At 37.4% G+C, this 20,998-nt stretch overlaps 1 protein-coding gene across 1 annotated transcript in view; it reads left to right on the forward strand.

The window, feature by feature from the left end:
• The first annotated feature begins 1,464 nt into the window (after window positions 1-1,464).
• The window catches only part of LOC306853708 (vascular endothelial growth factor receptor kdr-like), a 44,943-nt gene continuing 25,409 nt past the window's right edge, over window positions 1,465-20,998 (forward strand). Inside the window, exons 1-11 of the mRNA XM_079391320.1 lie at window positions 1,465-2,086; window positions 11,119-11,215; window positions 12,486-12,682; window positions 14,002-14,126; window positions 15,314-15,476; window positions 15,609-15,745; window positions 15,910-16,081; window positions 16,180-16,297; window positions 16,450-16,619; window positions 17,413-17,569; window positions 19,189-19,309. Of these exons, the coding sequence (XP_079247446.1) occupies window positions 2,017-2,086; window positions 11,119-11,215; window positions 12,486-12,682; window positions 14,002-14,126; window positions 15,314-15,476; window positions 15,609-15,745; window positions 15,910-16,081; window positions 16,180-16,297; window positions 16,450-16,619; window positions 17,413-17,569; window positions 19,189-19,309 (1,527 nt within the window). The 5' untranslated portion in view covers window positions 1,465-2,016. The remainder of the gene's footprint in view (window positions 2,087-11,118; window positions 11,216-12,485; window positions 12,683-14,001; window positions 14,127-15,313; window positions 15,477-15,608; window positions 15,746-15,909; window positions 16,082-16,179; window positions 16,298-16,449; window positions 16,620-17,412; window positions 17,570-19,188; window positions 19,310-20,998) is intronic.

The following is a 20,998-nucleotide window of genomic DNA, read 5'->3' on the forward strand; positions in this document are numbered from 1 at the left end:
AAGTCTGCTACATAAATAATATAAAAATAATAATTAACAGGCATATTTATACATTTGTGCCAGATTTAAAAATACTTCACCTCACAGTACTACTTTGGGATACAAGGTCAGTAGTTGCTAGCCCAATATTAGGCCTATTGCATAGCAGATTTGAGAAATACCTAAGTCAGATCTCTTCTGCCAAACCAGAAAAATTTAATAAATAAAATAAAATTAAAATAAAGAAAATATATATATATATATAAAATAGATCATATATATATATATATATATATATGCAGCAAATTACAAATAAATAAATAAAAAATTAACGCTAATGCAAGGGTGTTTCTAATACAGCGTCTATGGGAGGGATAGTAAATTTGACATTGTTCTCTCTTCTGACTGCTGTTATCAGTCTCTCCTTGGTTTTTTCCCCCGTTTTTTTTTTACAGTAATTACTTTTTAATTACACAATAATATGTTTATAAATATAAAACATTGTCAAACAAAATATGATCGAATTATATCACACCTCATCAAAAATAGGTGAAAATACATACAGATTTTCCTAAAAAAAGTAAAAAATATATATATATATAAATGAAAAAGTCTGCATAATGAAATTTATGAAATATAAGTGACTTCCTCTTCATCAAAAGTAGGTTGAAATAACTAAATCCTTCACATTATCAGCTACCTTCATTTTTCTGAGCCACAGAAGTAAATAAACTGGTAAACGGTCATCGGTTTAGCCATTTGATTATCAGTAGCCCTTACTTTATCACAGTAATCACATTATCCTCCAATCAGTTGGAAGTAAACCTCATGTCTCATTAACAATACCTCATCAGTAACCAACTGTAATAAACTGTACTGTATTTTAACATTTTTATTTCTGTTTAACAGATTTAACATCCTGTGCATTTGAAATAATATAGATGGAAGGACATGAATGGACAATGCGATGCCGTACGTTGTGGGTAGCCTGTCCCCATTCGTAACATCAAAAAGACAAACGGTCGGTGGTGCATCCACACATGGGGTGTTGGAAGGTGAAAAGAAGTCCCATGATTATTTACTTTGATATAAAATTAGCTGCACATCCTGTTTCTAAAGTTAAAAATAAACCCTGTAAATATTTTTCCAAGTTATTTTAACTGATATGTTATCAGACAATGCTTGTTTACCTTTGCACCTAGATATTTTAGGGACTGCTGAGGTTTGAAAGATTTGAGTTTAAAACAAGGGTGAAAGCCTCTTCACATTCATAGAGGCATTTGGGTGGGATATTTCACAGAGATAAAATACATCTCTAATTTAATCAGACAGAAATAGCACAAACATTTGATTAATTTAGATTAATACTAGACCAAATGTCTTTATAGATATCTGTAGGTGAGTTTCGTAGGGAAAGTATGGTGACGTTGTGTCCTTCCTTCCCTGCTTCACTCATATAAAGCCTTCGAGAGGGAAAACCCCAGCAGAAAAGCCAAAGGCAGTGGTGTGCTGTGTCATTCGGTTGGCATTAGTTCTTTTCATCGTTATATTATTGTTAGGCTTTCTTTATAGAGTCTAGTTTTAGAAATTTCATTCGGAAGAGCAAACGTCGCACCTGCCCTCGGGAGTAGTTTTGTGCACCGGGGCAGGCGATACCTTTACAGTCACTGAGAGACTACGAGAGGTGTTTTCACTACAGAGGCATCACTGAGAGACTACGAGAGGTGTTTTCAGAGGCATCACTGAGAGACTACGAGAGGTGTTTTCACTACAGAGGCATCACTGAGAGACTACGAGAGGTGTTTTCACTACAGAGGCATCACTGAGAGACTACGAGAGGTGTTTTCACTACAGAGGCATCACTGAGAGAACAGTCTCTGTCATATCAACGGGAACTATACGCATTTATACAACACGGGATAACGGGAACTATTTAACCATACGAGAAATAACAGAACTTGAACTGTAACAGCCTCATCCAAATAGGCTATAAAGTGACAGCTGATTACACGGAATATCCTTATTTTAACGGACGAAATGACCTCTGTTCAAGCCTCAGTCAAAGGCTTCTTCACGTTTCAGCTGCTTCTCAGTTTCTTCTCATGTGGTAAGTGCGCTTTTTGTCATTTTTCTGCGCGTAAAGCGAAGCTGCAGGCGATCTTTGGCTTTCTATGGGCTGCTGTTGTACAGTTCAGCTGTTAACTTTATGGGCATTAACTGATCTTTATGTAAATGGATGAAAACAAATGTTGATGTAATGATGAAAACATTTTAGGATTGTGCTACATCTGATGCCATTGAATTACTATTCAACTGTTTATTGATAGTTCTGATGATAGGGTATTTTCATTCTAGAATATATATTACAATATGTTTGATTATCATGAGTTTATTGCACTTTTCGAACTATTTTGCCTTTTAATTACTGAAGAAGAGACCATTATGAAAATTAGTGCGACAAATTAAATGAACAAATATGTTGATACAATGATGTCTTTTGATGCAGTGATGACATTTTATGGCGTATTTGCACTATAAAAATATACATAACTTATCCGAAGGCGTTAAATTTTGTGATTTTATAATGATCATTTTATAGAGATATTAAATTATAATACCTTTTCAGTATTTCAGTATATATAAATCTCAGTCCTTAAAGATAACCTACTTTGATGTCATTGACTATGTTTCTCAGAACCGCTGCCCATATTTTGAGGATTATATGTGCCAAATGCATTGTTAGAACCCATTTTGGGGTCCAAGATTTTGTCCAGGTAGGCAGCTCACTGGGTTTTGAGACCCAGTCATCAGCAGTCTGTACTCTGGCACTAAATGAAACGCTCAGTTAGAAAGCAGGAGGTGATGTCTCCCTGCTGGGGCTTAAATCCTTTTACTGACATTTGCTCATTTTTCTGGAGACCCCTATTATTCCAGGGACCCCCAGTCGCCGCCACAGCTAATGATGGAAGAACAGTTGGGCAGTGGGCACTTCTTGCATTCCTCCATTGTCTGGGACTAGTTGGTTATTATATTTCATTATTTACTGGTTATTCCAAGAATGAACACACATTGTGTTTAAAATATCAGGTGTGTTTTTGATAACATTCAAAACTGTTTATTATGAATGGTTAGTATGGGCACATCTCCAGTTCCAGTGTTGCTCTCAAGTTTGACAAGAGAAAATGTGTTTATGAGAGAAAGTATATTGTTGACTTTGGCTGCTTGAACTTCTGGCTGCATCTCCTTATAAACAAGATGGATAGTAAAAGATGGATGCCATTGTTCATTGTGACATAGTAGTTGTACACTACAGATACAGGTCTTCCTCCTGCTGTCCAAACAAACAGCGGCACTTACTCTGATCCAAACAGAGGAAATACTGCTCCCCCCATGAATTTTTGGGTCTTCAAGCTTTGTCTAAAGGTCTCCAAGTAGATTTCCTTTGTTGTCTTCGCGCCGAGCATGGGAAAGACACATTAAGGAAGCGGATGGAGAGGCAGGAGGCACCCTGGAATTGTTCTGGCAGTAGAGGTCACGGAAATGTGACACGCTACCTGAGTAAAGATTCCTTCCCCAGACTTCTTGCTTGCTCCTCTACTCCAAATGTGTGTCAGTCGCCCCACCTCAAGACAATGGTAGAGCGGAAGAGCATGCCATTATATTTTATAAGTTAGGAGTGTATGGTTAATCCATTAGATAAAAATAGGTCATGAAGACATTAGCTGTATCCAATTTTTGGTGGTTAAACTGTGATTCTTACATTTAAGACCAATTTTGTAAGCTGTATTGTGTTCATTTATCCATGTGTTGCAACTATATAATGTGATGTGATTTCTTAGAAATTAAAAATTAATTTGAAACTGTTACTGAAATACGAAATGAGTCAGAGCCATTTGTCAAACTCAGCACTAGATCTATAAATTGGACTTTAGAGAAGTGAAACACATTTTGACTTGGCTGTTAGAAGTTACTTACAGGAACGAGAAGGATTAAGGATAAAGTCTGTTTTAAGTAAGAGAAATATCCAATAATGCTGCTCTGTAGAGAGATATAAGACATCTTAAAATGATCCAGATATTGCCCAGGGCTCTGTTTTCAAAGTTTGCTGAACCATTTAAAGGTTAAAATACTCCAGGAATTTTACACATCTGAGAACCCTCTACATTGCATTACTTTCCAGAACTCACTGAATATGTGCTAGGCAGCTCGTACTTGCTCCTTTAACATCAAAACTTTGCAGTAATATAACATTTCATTACTGACTCATTAGGTCTGTTTCACATTGTATGCATATAAGAAGCACGTAAGCGGAGCATAACTGCAGGCTCTCTTCGTGCTTTAAATCTAGAAGCATTTATGCTGCATAACAGAGATATGGCTGTATACAGAAAATAAAAAGATGTCTGATATCTTGATAGCAGACATAAATTTTAAAATGGTTATCAGGAGTTGGCCATTGAAAACTAATACAAACTTAAAAGTTGTTAAACTTTATTTGCATGAGGAAATTGAACCACATTTTAATTCAAATGATAATGAATCTACACGGAACATAACCTAAACTCAAGCTGTGTACAGCTTGCAACATGTGCATCAAGCCTGACAGACATTTTTCTCAAACAGTGTTATTCATGTTGCTTAATAAAAGCCTACTGTATATTGCAGATGATTTAATTAGTTCAGTGCACTATGTATAGTCAAAATAGGTTCAGTACTGAATCTGTACTTGCACCTTGCTATGCAGAACTTACACAAGCAGTTTAAATACAATACGCTGTTGATATGGGTGACATATATAGTTGTTTGAACGTGTTCTATACAAAATTGTACCTGGTTTAAACTTGCTCAGTGTGATTTCTTTCTGAATTACATTTTATTGTCCAGGCTCAGGAAGAACCATAATGTTCCTTCTGAACAGCCGTTCAACAGCAGTGCATGTTGGGAGGAATACAGTAGGTAGGGGTCAGCCAAGTGCAATTCAAGCTCATCCACTCAGCGGTGGGGTGGCGCGCAAGTACAGACTGTGCACAGACGTCCTTCTTTCTTTCTCTCTTTCATGATTTCTGGCTTGCTTGCTTGCTTGCTTTCTACGCATTTGCAGTCTTCTCCCCTTAATTAAGCATAAAAACATTATAGAGATATAACAATTACTATATTTCAGTATTCACACCAAAGGAATAGTAATGTTCTGTTTTATAAGGGCACTCTCCAGTTATGTCATCTGCCACTTTAAATGCTTTTAATTGGCTGTCTAAAATAAAAATAGATTTTTAAAACTTTTTTCTAAAGAACCTCAGGGCGGTTTTTAGGCATGGGTTATTTCCTCTTAAGTTGTCTTTTCTCTTTGACACACTAGTTAGTCTCTTTGCAGGCCATGATGGCTGTTCATGGTGCATTATATTAAAATTTCCAGGAGAGTCTCCAGCCTGGAGTATAGCGCAATCCCCTGAGCTCCAGAACATATTGTGGAAGTTTATGGGATTCAAATCTACTTATGGAGACTGTTTCCAGGGTTCTTCATATTCCATGGTTTCAATATTTGGTCAAATATGACAAAAATTACCATGCAGCCAGCTGTTCTTTGTTTAATTTACCATCGTATTTCATTTTTCATACAAGTTGTGTTTATGTGTTGGGTTTTTGACCATCCAAAGACCAATCCAGGAACTAATAAAATCTGCATTCTCCATTGCTGTTGTCTTAACCTTACGGCTTAGCAGGGAGCAGTAGTTGTAGCAAAGGGACTTGCAACAAGAGAACACTTCAATCAATGAGAAGGCAGGCAGCACAGTTGGAGGTGTAGTAGCAACTTTTTTGGAGGGTGGTCTCTAAATTTGTTTAAGAGTTTACCCTTCAGTCTGCCATCAGCACATCTCGTAAATTTGTTTTACTGTTGTTTGTGTGGCAGACTGGACCATCATTAAATACCATTAATTATGTAAAAGCTGTATAACTAGAAGCAGAATAACCACAATCGAAATACCACATGAATTGTAGTAAATTTACAATACTTTATTTTAATTGGTCGCTTGTGTATTGTTATGGTCAAATACTTTTGATTATCCTATTTGTACTCATTTCAGGCTTGTATCACTATGCTATGTCTTTCTTCTCATGTAACAACAACAACAATAATAATGGATCTCACTTAATATTAAGTGGCCTTAACTACTATGTACTTACATTTAAATTAATACAATTTGTGTACATGTGTTTACATTGTACTTATATTTTTTTAAATGCCGGCATGTAATTACATCCTTAAACCCATACCACAAAACCTGTCCCTAATCTTACCTGTATCAGCAGCAGAAGTGTTTTGTAATAAAATATGAACACAATATGTACATTGTACTTATTTTTTGATGTAAGTACATTGTAGTTAAGGCTACTTAATGTAAAGTGGGACCAGTAACTATAAGTCGTCATATAATGTACAGACCAGATCTTCCTGTTGGAATTTTTTGGGGGGCAATAATGAACAGCTTACTGTACATTACCAGACATATTACATGATTTATGATATAAAGTATATAGATGACATAATGAGCTTTAAAATCTAGAAGCATTTATGCTGCATAACAGAGATATGGCTGTATACAGAAAATAAAAAGATGTCTGATATCTTGATAGCAGACATAAATTTTAAAATGGTTATCAGGAGTTGGCCATTGAAAACTAATACAAACTTAAAAGTTGTTAAACTTTATTTGCATGAGGAAATTGAACCACATTTTAATTCAAATGATAATGAATCTACACGGAACATAACCTAAACTCAAGCTGTGTACAGCTTGCAACATGTGCATCAAGCCTGACAGACATTTTTCTCAAACAGTGTTATTCATGTTGCTTAATAAAAGCCTACTGTATATTGCAGATGATTTAATTAGTTCAGTGCACTATGTATAGTCAAAATAGGTTCAGTACTGAATCTGTACTTGCACCTTGCTATGCAGAACTTACACAAGCAAGCAATTATGTAAAAGCTGTATAACTAGAAGCAGAATAACCACAATCGAAATACCACATGAATTGTAGTAAATTTACAATACTTTATTTTAATTGGTCGCTTGTGTATTGTTATGGTCAAATACTTTTGATTATCCTATTTGTACTCATTTCAGGCTTGTATCACTATGCTATGTCTTTCTTCTCATGTAACAACAACAACAATAATAATGGATCTCACTTAATATTAAGTGGCCTTAACTACTATGTACTTACATTTAAATTAATACAATTTGTGTACATGTGTTTACATTGTACTTATATTTTTTAAAATGCCGGCATGTAATTACATCCTTAAACCCATACCACAAAACCTGTCCCTAATCTTACCTGTATCAGCAGCAGAAGTGTTTTGTAATAAAATATGAACACAATATGTACATTGTACTTATTTTTTGATGTAAGTACATTGTAGTTAAGGCTACTTAATGTAAAGTGGGACCAGTAACTATAAGTCGTCATATAATGTACAGACCAGATCTTCCTGTTGGAATTTTTTGGGGGGCAATAATGAACAGCTTACTGTACATTACCAGACATATTACATGATTTATGATATAAAGTATATAGATGACATAATGAGGGAAAATGTACAGTCACAGCATCTCTTGTCATTATATGTCAGCTTATATAGCCAAATATCCACATAAAATTTCTTTCTTGCAAAATTCCAGTATTTATAGCATTTTACATGTCCCAGAAGGGTACTTTTTCTTCTTCCGAAAAAGACAGGAAAGAAATTATTATGTGATTGGTCACGTGCAACAGTTGCCTGACGTTTTGGTCCTATGCCCATGGACACGCTTACTATTGTTTTATGTTATTTTTATTTATTAAGAAGCCTTCGTTGCTTGTAAAGCTTTGAAATCACAATGGATACTCTGACAAGGTTAAATGATCAATACATTTCTATTGTTGTGTAAGCCCAAAAAAGATTACCCCGTCCTCAGAGACTGCTTTACTGGCACTGTGCATCACATGGGTGGACGGGAAGCACAGGCAGTCATGTACCAGCTACAGAGTAGGGAATTCCGCATATTATGACCAACGCTTACTGGGCAGCGACAGGATTTCCTCTCTACAAAAGACAGTACACAAGTAAATTGAATTACATCTGTAAAAAAAAAAAAATCAAACTCAAGCATCATCTGACTTCCAAGTTCCAGCTTTTTAACACCCACCAGGGACCAATGACACATTATGTTTGCTGAACAGTTTTTGGTCAAAATGTTTTGCAACACAATGCTGATATTATTAATAGTTGTCCAGAAGTCAGCCCACACATCATTTCAGTTTAATTTCAAAGTGTTTTTGTCTTTCATCTCATTCAACATTTAAACCTATCATCTTTGCGAAGGCTTCTCTGTTCTTCTGGACATGAACCTTCTCTTAGGATGCCTGGTTGACTGATTGCATGATTGTAGGAGGTTAGGAGGAGCGCAGCCTTTGACAGTGACATGTCTTTTATATGTTCCCACGAGAGGCACGTAGGCTAATCATGCTGAATATGGAAACCCACGTAGCATCAGTGCTGTGTTTTTTCCATTCATCCATGGTTGTCGTTTATTTTTAATAGGCTTTAATGGAAACCAGGTCCTTGGCCCCTTGAAGCACGACAAAAAGCCTCATTTTTGGCATTTTTCAGTCTCTGTGCTGGAGGAATGCAATACACAGCTGGCGGAGAGGGGGGTGAGGTGCCGCACTGAGGTCAGCACTGGGCAGACATCAGGGGCAGGTGGGGGTCTGTGTGCTGTGGGAATACGTGGGTGTACAGGGACAGAGACAAGAGGTTTTTATGAGAAAGTACTCTTCTTAAGTGGGCTGCTGGGGGCCCCTGCTGAACAGGGCAGCTGTGAAGACAGCGAGAGTTGTTGGGTTTTATAGGATGTGATTCACCGCTCATGTTTGCATGCAGGCATACATCTGCGAACGAGGCTTCGAGGGAAAATAAGAATAAGTGGATGTCAGCAGGAATCAATAATTCTCATAAAAACTTATTTGGTATCAGACCAAAGCTTCTGTGTGGTAAGCACGTATTTCAGAGCGGTCAAATCCAGTTTGACTTACTCTGACTAATATCTCTCTGTTGTACAGTGTGAACAGCATCTTCTTATAACTCTGATATAATGGATTAAGATGTACGGTGTTTCTAAAACATCCTGATCAGAATGTGTGATGACTCATAAAGCATGTGGACAATGTTCAGCTTAGGAAATTTCATGATGAATAGTGTTTGTCTGAGATGGGAGGTGGACCTGCAAAGTTTCTGTCTTTGACATAGTTTCGTCTGCGGCTTTTTGTCATGATTTATGAAAGACAAAGGTGTGTTTTATTGCATGTGTAAATGCAAATCTACAAATCAAATCTGTCTAAATATCTACAGAACATATTTGTAGTGCAATAGGAGAGTCACCATAGGGGAGTGTATTTTTTTGAGTAGGACATCTGCGGTTATGTCTGGTTATGTCTGGTTATGTCTCATCTGGTCAGAGGTATCAAGCTGATAGAGGTGTGTACTTTGCGTGAAAAGCTCCAGTTACATCCGCTCCCCTTAACTAACCTTGGACTGTGAAACAACAATGATGTTGAAGCATACTGAGAGGAAGTTCATATTAAGTGGCAGTGTTGGTGTAGTAAGTTCATTCTGTGAATGCAGCTGCTTCTACTAGTCATGTGTGGGGGGGGGGGGGACTACATAAGTAAAAGAACATGACTTTCATTATTATTAGTAAGTGTGTTTTATCAGTAAGAGAGAGAGAAAGTAATTTGTGTAATGCTGTTGTCATCCTGATAATGATCCTTTTTAGCTTGTGTTTTGGACACAGATGCCATATTACACAACTTTATGATATTAAATCTTAAGTTAAGATCTGACTCAAATAGTTACCAGAACTATTATGGGCTGTTCACACTTCTTTTAACTTGAGATGGTGACACATGTGAGGCGCAGAAAAAGTGAGGATGTCTGCAAATACATAAAAACAATGAAAAAAGTGAACCTGTCCACACAAAACATGTTTTTTGCATTCCACTTTAACTGTTTTAATAGTTTTTTTGTTTGTTTTTTATGTAAATGTGCACTAGATGAATGCCTTTCATCTTTGCATCACTTTTTTAATGTCTCACTCATGAGCATTGTGCTTTTAGGACTGAAAAACTGGTGATCTGCATTGCGTTGCTGGTCCCCTAGCTAGACCAGCTTGGACCAGAATCAAAGTTCATGCTGATCTAACATTGTGTTTTTCATTGGTGAGATTTCCCAGAAGGCTGCTCTTATAACAAAAAAATTCAAATAATACCATTTTTGCCTGGCAACACAAATAACCTGTGTTACAATGCCACAACAGAACGCGTTTAGGGAGTAAGTTCAAAAGAAGGAAATCACTTATGAGACGAATGTCACCTGTCCAGGGGAGCAGAGGGAATGATACTGCTTCCTGTCCCGAGCGTACTCATGGCTCCTATCATCAGCTTTGCCTGGCCCCAGACCAGCAGTGAACCTTCACTGTAATAATAGCACACAGAAGAGATCTCAAGAGATCCGAGTAAAATGAAGTTCTTCATCAGAGTATAAAAAGGTGGCATTATGCAGAGGGCAGAAAATAGGGACCGACTGATGTGAAGGATGTGTTTAAGGACATCTGATTCATCTGGGTCTGCCTTGTTCTCTCACACACGTGCTGACAGAGGTGACCCCTCCGTGGGGGGCACAGCTGTACCCCTGGCCGCCCTCCTCTGATCTAGAATGTATACACACGCTCAAACACTGTTTCCACATCTCTGCAAGCTCAAATCTGTCCAGCACAGACAGTCCAGCTCAACATGAGAACGGAAAGGCCATTGCTTAACATTCTGAATCCAAATTACACTGTAATGATCTTGTACTTCCTAGAGTGTTCCATTTGTGGTTTGCTTAACCACAGTTTAGCATTGTGCTTGCATTACAATTCACCAGAAATAACTGTAATGCACATCTTCAAAAAGTTGATAGTCACTTGGAAACCTGGAAACTTGTTGCCGTGTTGTGTTAAAGCCTGTTAGTTTGACCACATTGTGGCTTTTGTGGGATGTACTTGCGATGTTAGTGTGTCACTGATTGTGTGTTTTGCTATATTGTGTTTTCTGTAGGGTTGGTAGAGGGATCTCATCTGCCTGATCCACAGCTGCTTCCTGCTGGAGACACACACCTTCAGCATGTTGGTGGCACGCTCACACTCATCTGCAGGTACTGTGTCCATCTCACAGAAACACTAAATCTAGAATATGCTAATTTGATTGATATTATACAATTAAGCATTCCAGTATTCAGACAGAATAAATTTAAACTCAGATTAGAATAATATAAAACTACCAACTAGTTTTAAATAGCCCTTTTAAAACCATCTTATCAGAAATATCTTCTTTTATGTTTCACAGAAGAAAGTCGTACAGGTTTGAAACATAGTAAATGACAAAATGTTTATTTTTGTGTAAACTATCCCTTAAATTCTGTATAAGCACTTGGGTGACAGCTGGTGTGTGTCCATGCACACTGATCTCGCACCATAACTCTTCAAAACAAAACTCATTTGCTTTTTCTTTGACATGGGATGAGAGGCTCTCAGAAAGCAATATAGTCCTAAAAAAATCTATGTCATCCAAATGTAGCGGAAAGAGAAGGGGACGGGGGACTTCTGAAACATACACATTTAGATTCTGAGAGAGCATTCCATGCTATTGCAGTTATGCCAGGAATGCTGCCCCCGAAGAATCTTAACTAATGTAACGCTTCCCTAGAAGGCCGTGTGAGCCAGAAGCAGATACTGCCTTTGGCTCTGGACAGAGATTTGAGGCTGAAGTTGCATGACCCATCAGTCTAGAGGCAGCAGCAGTATGTGAGATATGTCTGATTCTCCACTGGGGTCCTTCAAATGTGCCCTTTTAAAAAACAAACACTGTTTGAAACATTTGAACACTTCCATTCAATAAATACCTGTTCCCATGTGAAAGTGGGACACTAGCAAAAACTTTCCAAAATAAACCCACTGAGAAAGTGGATGAAGAATCTGACATTCTCTCAGAGTAAAAACTCATTTTCAGTAATTCAGAAAGAGCTCTTGTAACATTTAATACAAATGTAATCAGGAACCGCAGACGCATCAGTCAATGAAGGATTTGTTTTAAACTTGGTCTTTCTATAAACTCTCCTTATGCTTATTTCTAAAGTTGTGCTCAGAATGCCAATCAAAAACATCTGCTGTTGATTCATTTCAGTTACTTTTAGGATTACATTTGTAATGTCAGAGTAAACTAAAAAAGGTTGCAGAATATGTTTGTATGTGGTTGGTTATGTAATTTTCCTGATTTTGTTTTTAAGTTCTGTAATATATGACATGAATAGCTAAAAATCAAATGTTGTAGCTGCAGATACTCTCTGCAATGATTATTTAATCTGGCATAAGTCTACTTGTCTATGAAATTGTCCTTATTGTTGCTGATTTTGTGACTTACATTAGAGGATCAACTTCCCTGAGCTGGAAGCTGGCTAACAGAGATGTGTCATCGGTATGGGTTGAACCGTGTGAGGAGACAATGCACAAGCATTGCAGCAAGCTGGTCATACACAACCTGATGCACAATGACACTGGCTTCTACACATGCAGTCACCAAAAGTCTAGCAATCATGAGGTGTCCACATATGTTTTCGTTAAAGGTAAGATAATTAGAAAACGTATTAATGTTTTTAGCATTGACCCAGAGATTAGCAGTACATCACTGTTTTTGGTTACAAATGATCCCTACTGGATAAACCAAGGAACTCGGCCCTTTCCTTCCAATTAATTGCCACAAGAGATTTTGAGGTCTCTCTGTGTAAAACAGGACCTGGAAAAACTCCAAGCCATTAGAAAAGCTTGAGATTCAAAATAAAAAATAAATGAAGTAATGAGAAACTTTGCCTAATGACTGAAACTAGAACAAAGCCATAAACCTGTTAGCCGGGCGATGGAGCTAGTGACTATGCAGCTATGACTGCACTCACTTAGAAGATTTGAATCACTGATAAGTGGACAGTATCTGCAAGACAGAACCTAGCTGTCATAAGACTAGGAAATAGAAAATCAGTGACACAAAAAGGAAGGATTTTATATTAAGCTGAAAGTCTTGAGAGATGGAAACAGAGTTTGATTGTTCTGGAAGCCTGGTCTTTGATAATTTCCTGTTTGGGCTTCTGCTAGAGTCTTCCTGTGCCTCCCGACAACTGCGTAAGCTGTTAACATTTTAAGCAAGAGTGTTATATATGTCCCTCAAAAGAGATTGTAATATTGAATTGTAATAATATTTCACAGTATTGCTGGATTTAGCCTAGCTTTTAATCAAATAAATGAATATATCAAATAAAAAAATCTTATCAACCCTAAACTTTTGAACGGTAGGGTATGTCCAAAACAGCTGATCTGCAGTTTATCTATAGCAAAAGACAAAGATAACTTTAGTTGTGAAAATGACAACAAAGCTCACCAAGTCTCTGGCTCACCAACTGTTTTGTTTAGCAGACCTCTACCACTGCGGCCTGCTGCATGTGTAGCCAATTTATTACCTGATAGTCCCTTGGTTCATCTCACTATGTGATTCCACTGTTTATGCGAGATAAGTTTGTTTAAAAAATATATTTTATTACATGAACACTGTCAGCACACAGAAGATCTTGTTTGTTTAATCACGCCAATCTCGCAGCATAGCTGTACAGTAACATTCCCTGCTTCCAAACTGTTTCCGTTTTGTTATCCAGCAGCCTGTGTGGCAGTTTGCCGTTTAAAGAGAAAAATGATCTGACTTTATCTGGGATATTTAATTGCTCCTTTAGGCTGGATCTCTAGGCATTGCCTGACGTCTGATACTTTTAAAAATGGCATTTAAAATCATAAATGAATTAATGAATTATGGTGTTTGTGATCGGTAAATTAGCTTTGTGCTAAGCAAACTTTTATTATTTTGTGCTTATTGTATTATTTTAATCATTTTAAATCATAGATCACAATCATCCATTTGTGGAGGCTCACATGATAGCAAAACCACTTTTTGCATATCGGAAGGATCCTTTTTTAGTGGTCCCATGCAGAACAACATCCCCGAATCAACATGTTATCCTTGAGACTGTGAGTATTTTTTTTTGTTTTCAAACCCACTTAATGTAAAAATATTCACATGTAATTTACGGCCACATGCAGAGGAGGTGAATGTTTTACCTGCTTTCTATGCCTCAAAAGCCTTGAATATGAAAAAAGAGGATGTGTTTTGTATGATCTGACACTGAAAAATGCCTTGGACCATGGGCGTCTCAGAGTTTCTCACACCCATCAAAGCCCTGAGCATGTGTATACAGATAGAGACAGTGTGCCATAGGCTCAGGGAAGCTCAAGGAGGCCTAAGGAGTCACTCTGTCTGCTTCCTGTAAGAACAGGAAGGTAGTGTTGTACTGTTGTTTTTCATTGAAAATAGAAACTCAGGCTATAAATAAAATACCTTTTTTTAACGCATCATGTTCATGAAGACTAGATTAAGGAAACAAAACTGTACTTGAATAGTAAACTTTTATTCATTTAATAAAATTTTTTTATTTAATGTTTAATTTTATTTAATTTTATTTTATGTATACTAGTAAGCAACTTCTTACATGATATGTGAAAGTAGATTCGGTCCTCTACATACTGAATTGTCTATTTTGTATATTGTGTTTGTGCTATTTGGCACATTGTCCATTTTTGTATATTTGTACATTATTTATTTTATTTTTTATTTTTTTACTGTGTCCTGTTGCTGTCATTCTGTCGCACTGTGGAGCTACTGTCACTAAAACAAATCCCTCGTATGTGCAAACATACCTGGCAATAAAGCTAATTCTGATTCTGATTCTGATTCTAAACTGCACTGGCAGGGATCAACTTCAACGGTAGTGTTTTTTCCACAATGGCCATGTAGTCGGTCTATGGTCATTTCTCACAGTTCTTTGCTATGGATAAACACTTCTAAGCCAGATGGCACAGATAGTAATGTAACCTTCCTGCCATTGGATAATCTGTGGCATTCGTCCTTCCTGTTTCCTTCCTTCCCTTCTTTCCTAGCAAGGCACTTGGACTCCGAACAAACAAAAGAAGCAAAATTGGGTATACAACTCAAGCATGATCAGTTTCTCACATACAAGCTCAGCCCTGTTTTCCTCATTACTGGATGGGCTACTAATCATAGGCAGTAAAAGCTTCACACAACTTGTTTCCTTCTTCACTGAAAGAACGGTCACTTGTAAGAAAATTTGTTAAATTAATTCTCTCCTCTTGCTCTTCAGATGAATAATCCTATGACAGATCATGTGAAAAGTAGGGTGGAGTGGGATCCAAAGAGTGGTTTCAAGATTCCCTTGAAACCTTATGACAGCTACCAAATGATTACGTGTATGACCAGTGTGGATAACAAACCATTTTCATCAGTCTACATGCTCTTAAGGATAAGTGAGTCATTTTAATTAAGGAGAAAATCCCAGTTACGCAATTACCTTTTGAAATCTGTCAATGAAAATTACAAAAGCTTTTTTCATGACATAACCTGGATTCATGTTGGTACCTCCTGTTCTCTGTGCCTAGCGGCGGAGCTGAAAAACATTGCCATCAAACCAGAACGACCAAAAGTAGTGGTCGGTGACACCCTGATCCTCAACTGCTCTGCAGAGACCACTTACAATGGCGTAATTGATTTTGAGTGGCAGTTCCCTAAGGGTCGGGTGAGTTATCAGGAGATGATAAGATTCTAAAGATGCTGCAGTTTTACCTAAAGCCATTCAGTATTAGATCAATGCTGTACCCATTCAGATCTGCTACCTGATTTGAACTGGCGTTATGTAAAACTCGGCCTGACATCCTCTGAACTTCCTGTCTGTGCTTTCAGATCAATCACACTCAAGAAATGAAAAAGAATAGGGTCAAAGATGGTGAAACAGTCATGATGAGTAACGCATTAATCATGCCTAATGTGACAATGGAGGACAAGGGCACGTATGTGTGCATAGCATCAATTGAAGACAAAAAGCTTCATTATTCAACTAAAGTAACTGTATACGGTGAGGATGTAATGCTGTGCCAATACCTTAATACACTTGTGCTTTGTTGAAAAGTTTAATACATTTCTTGGATTTTGTTTTTCTGTTTGTCTCTACAGAGCATCCATTCCTCAATGTGACCCATAATAAACACAAATTCATCTCTGCTATAGACGGTAGAAAGGTGCAGTTTGAGCCACGGGTCAATGCCCTGCCGGCACCAGACAAAGTTTTGTGGTAAATTCATGCTTTCCATTTAAAAGAAAAGAAATGTGACTCAAATGCCATGAGAGGAATTTAATGTGTAGCAACCATGTAAAAGTATTCCACTAGTAATGAATTTTATTGTGTGATTATTGCATTGGTGGGGTCTTATTTTTTTGGTATAGGTACAAAGATGGAGTTGCCATTTCAGAAAATTCCACATGTTATGAGACAGCAGGCTACAGCCTCACCATAAAACAAGTGAGGCAGAAGGATTCTGGGATCTTCACTATCGCTCTGTCAAACCAGGAGAGGGGTCTCTACAGAAACCTCAGTTACAGGCTGGACGTCAGGGGTAATGCAGAAAGCCTGTAATACGATCATCTGAGGGTTTTCTTTGCTCCAAGCAATACTGGACCAAATAGTGCTGTCACAACTAAACACAAAACACTAATATAAATAGCTAACAGCACAAAATCAAATCGTTTTAGTTGCATTTTAATTACAAATCAATGAAGTTAAACAGATTCTTTAGCAAATTTTGAATGTGTTGGGGAGAAATCAGCGTAAGCAGATGAATTGATATGCTCGTCTCAGAAAGCTTTGGAATGTGCTGTCAGAGCAGAGATTTTGATAATGTGCTGCCCAGATTTCCCTTTAATTTTTGGAAAATGAAAGGGAAATCTGGGATGGTACATTCATTGTGGGATGGTACATTCCATCCCACAATGTACACAACTATGATTGCCTTCTTTGGCCTAATATAAAATATTTATTTTATTGTGTCTCTGTCCTCAACCTGAACCGAAGCATATGACATCATTACAGACCCAAAAGCAAAACCAAGGTCAAAAACTATGGAAACAGTATTAAGATATTTCTGGTTGCAATTGTCTTTGGGCATCATTCATCAAATCCTGAAATCCGCCTAATGCTAAATCTTCAAACATGCTGTTTTTCTCTGTCATGAGCACAGATGCACTTATTGCTCCCTGAATATTGTATAAGCCTGAATATTCTTACTCTTCTATTTTGGAGTTATGAGGTGAAAGGTATTTTAGTGTTAGCCAGTGATCTGCAAATGATCTGTATTTTTTTCTCAGACTGACCATTTAAATGACTGATGATCTCTGTCCATACGCACACAGTGAAACCAAAGATCTTTGAGGAGGATGTGGCTCCAGGAGGCCCACAAGCTTACAAATATAACGAGGGGCACCAGCTCACCTGCACTGCATTTGGGATTCCCATGCCAAACATTACCTGGTTTTGGCAGCCGTGTGACCCCAGCCCTGATCTTACAGAGTAAGTCAATAGTACACACACACACACACACACACACAAAGAAATACTGATTCTTGTTACTGTTCATATTCAAATTTACTTTGAATCAACAGGTCTTCTTTTTAGTATTTCACATCAGATAAAGTTTGCATTACTTATAATCACATTTCATTGTGTCAAAAATTGTGACGGGCTGGTTTTTCTTGTCATTTTCACACATTTTGGTTTGTGGATCCATAAAGAGTTGTCACCCTCCTGCAAGGAAGCTCTCTTCTCATGCTGAGGTGTTAAAGTCAATGATGAATGTTGGCCTTTTCCCACAGCTCTCATTATTCAAATGAACTGCATCCGTTTCCTTGACATCGGTCCAAAATAAAGTGTGCTTATTGATGAAAAATAGCCCCAGAGCTACATTTTGCAGTCGTTGGCTCTGCAAATGTGAATACGATTTATTGTTCTCATTCCCCAAGCTTGCATTGTGCTGAAAGCAAGAGCATTGCAGTGTAAGTGCCAGCATTTAAGTGAACCTTTATAAACGCTACGCATGTCCACTGAACTTAGTTGGTGTCATGACAAGATTTTCTCGTAATTGAGAGTAATTATTTGTCAAGGGGTACTGCCAAATTTGCGACAAAAATACTTTGGGCTTTTTACCACAGTGCCAAAATACCACTTTGCCAATTCTAAATATAATCAGCGATGGCAGTAAACACAACAGCTCCTAATATAGTTGGTGAGAAGACTTGATCTAATGAGAGAGGTACATTGGAGGGTAATTGCAATGCCCTAGTTGGAAGAAAAACAGAACCATTCTTCTTTTATTTTCAGTAAAATTAATTTATTTCTTGAGCAGTGACCAAAAAGAAAAAGTAGCCACGCTCACACTGCCATATTTGGGAGTTGTGGGAGTGAATCCTCTACATGATCATATTTTAGTTGTGATGTGCCATTAAGTGTCCATAAAATCAGTGTTTTCAAGGATCCCATTTTAGAGATATCATTATTGCGCTCATGAAGGTGATCTCTCAGAAGTCTTCTTAATCAAGGGGCTGTGAGAAGTTATCAATGGTCCCTTGTTGACCATGGAGGTCTAGGATCAGCCTTATCTCAGCCGGCCAGAGAGTGGGGGTGTTTCCTTTTGAACGGTGACGCATGACTCAGCCCTTCCTGTCACGCTGTGGTTTCCTCTCCGACCTCGACTCTCATTAATCCGATTGTTCCTCCACTCAGATTGATGCAAAACAGGTCTTTGGTCTCCTGCCGGTTCAAGGCATAAAACACATGACTTGATACATGGCCCTCAAATTCAGAAAAAAAAGATTAATTCAGGTTCCATGAAACCTTGTGTTTAACTGCAGAAGATAAATGTATTTGACAGACGTTAGCTAAAAAAGGTTATTTGCCCAACAGTTTTGCTCTTTTTTTAAGGGAAGACCTGTTTTCTGTTTCTCACTGAAAGTAGAGGGTATTCACTGAAATCTTATGACTGTACGCCTTGGTATTTCCTTATGTACATCCTGCTTTGATGTCAAAAGGCAAAAACTTCCTCTGTAAGCTCCATAGCAGAAATATCATTCCTTATTACAAACGTTGGTTCAACAATTATGATTTCTCTAAATGTGTGTGTTTTTGTCTTATAGGTGCAAACCTAACACCGATCCTCTGCCTGTTGGAGATGTCACTGAATCACACAACCATTACCCTCATAATCTGATTAAGGATGTCAGGAACAAGGTTGAATTATTAAAAAGTAAAAACAAGGTATGGATTACAGTGTGTGCAATTTTGTTATTTATTATTAAAAAGTTTTTTGCCTTCAAAGATGCACTTCTTTTTGTTCCCTTAATTAGGTTTTATGCATAAAGAAATTAGTATATTCATATGAGTATATAAAAAATGTTCAGATCACGTACACTCACATGAGATAAAAAGTAGCTGTTTTATTTTACATGGAGCAGGTCTCGTCATGTTTAGATGACATGACCAGACAAAGTGTTACTTATTTATTCTTGGTAATAACTCCTGTTATTGCGCTGATAATGGAAATGCTGCATTGCTTCAGTGCTATTGGTAACTGAAATGCTACACCCACATAGCTTGGTGTCAGCATATTGTCATACTGTGTTGATGACAGAATGTTTATTGTTAACATAAAAAATACTGAGTGTACCTTTAAAAATGTAAAGGATTAGTTCATTAAAAATATGCATTCTGACTGTAAATAATTAATAATGTAAAATAATTAATTGGAAATATATTAGTTTAAATGTCTAACTTTTAAAACCAAAGCTTTTATATAATGCAGAAACTGGGTTGCCCAAAATAATTGACCTCAAAATACGCCAGTTTATATGTTCATGGAAAAATGTTGATTTAGAAGTGAACGGGAAGAATCCAAATCTGATGTACAGCATACATCTGTCTTCTATTTAAAACTCATAAAGTCTATTGAATGTTCACATCACAAAATTGCCCGTTTAGAAATCATTTTGAGAAAATAGGTCTCAATATAATAAAGAAACCACAAAAAAGCAACAATCTGCATTATGTTTCTAGACAGTGCAGTCCGCTTCAGTAGTCTTATTTGGCTGAAGTATTAATAGATTAGTGAAGAATGACATTCAGTGTGTGTTTGTGAATGACTGTGTGTGTTCTCCCCTAATGGAACTGATAGCTGAGGCTCATTTAGCTCTACTGTGAATTATGCTATGCTTCAGTCACCTTCAGAGGATAACAGAGGCCAGTAAACAGGGCAGCTGCTGCTTTGAGTGTTGCCTCAGGACAGAGTTTATACTGATATATCCGTCCATCTTACTGAGCGCACTGAAGCCAGTAAAATCCTCATAAACAGATGTTTCTCCCAGGACTATTCATGCACTGAATGTTGATTGTTTCAGGCCTGTTTTCAAACACATGAGATGACTTTAAATGCTATTTATGTACAGAGCAGTCATTGTGGCCCCTCCGATGTGTTGACATCACATAAAAATGTGTGAAAAACCAGAGTGAGCTTTGAGGACACAGTAGAGTTCACAATGTCCCTGTTTTAATTTAACTGTATCACTTCAGGGATGAATCTAGACAGCTAGAGTATCCAAAGTTGTTTGCTTAGACAGATCTCCTATGTCTGTAACTCTATCATCCTTTGCGTGTGCTGCCAAATGTTACAGTGAACACTGCAGACATTATGGAAAACATCCCAGGAGGCCTTATTACCAAAACCACTCACCCAAAACCAAAAGCACAGGTTTTCATTTGTAGCATTCCTCTACACTTCAATGTGACTGTACATAGAGCTGCTGTAACCTACAGGTCAAGCATGTATTCAACTACAAATCATCAGCTAAAAGCTCTGAATGATTTTTAGTCACAACCAAAAATATAAGCTTACAGCAAGATTTATGTGAGACAGTATATTCTCACAGTAGGGATGTCATTTAAAACCAATCA

Source organism: Barbus barbus (assembly GCF_936440315.1).
Source record: "Barbus barbus genome assembly, chromosome: 33".
In the NCBI taxonomy this organism is placed as follows: Eukaryota; Metazoa; Chordata; class Actinopteri; order Cypriniformes; family Cyprinidae; genus Barbus; species Barbus barbus.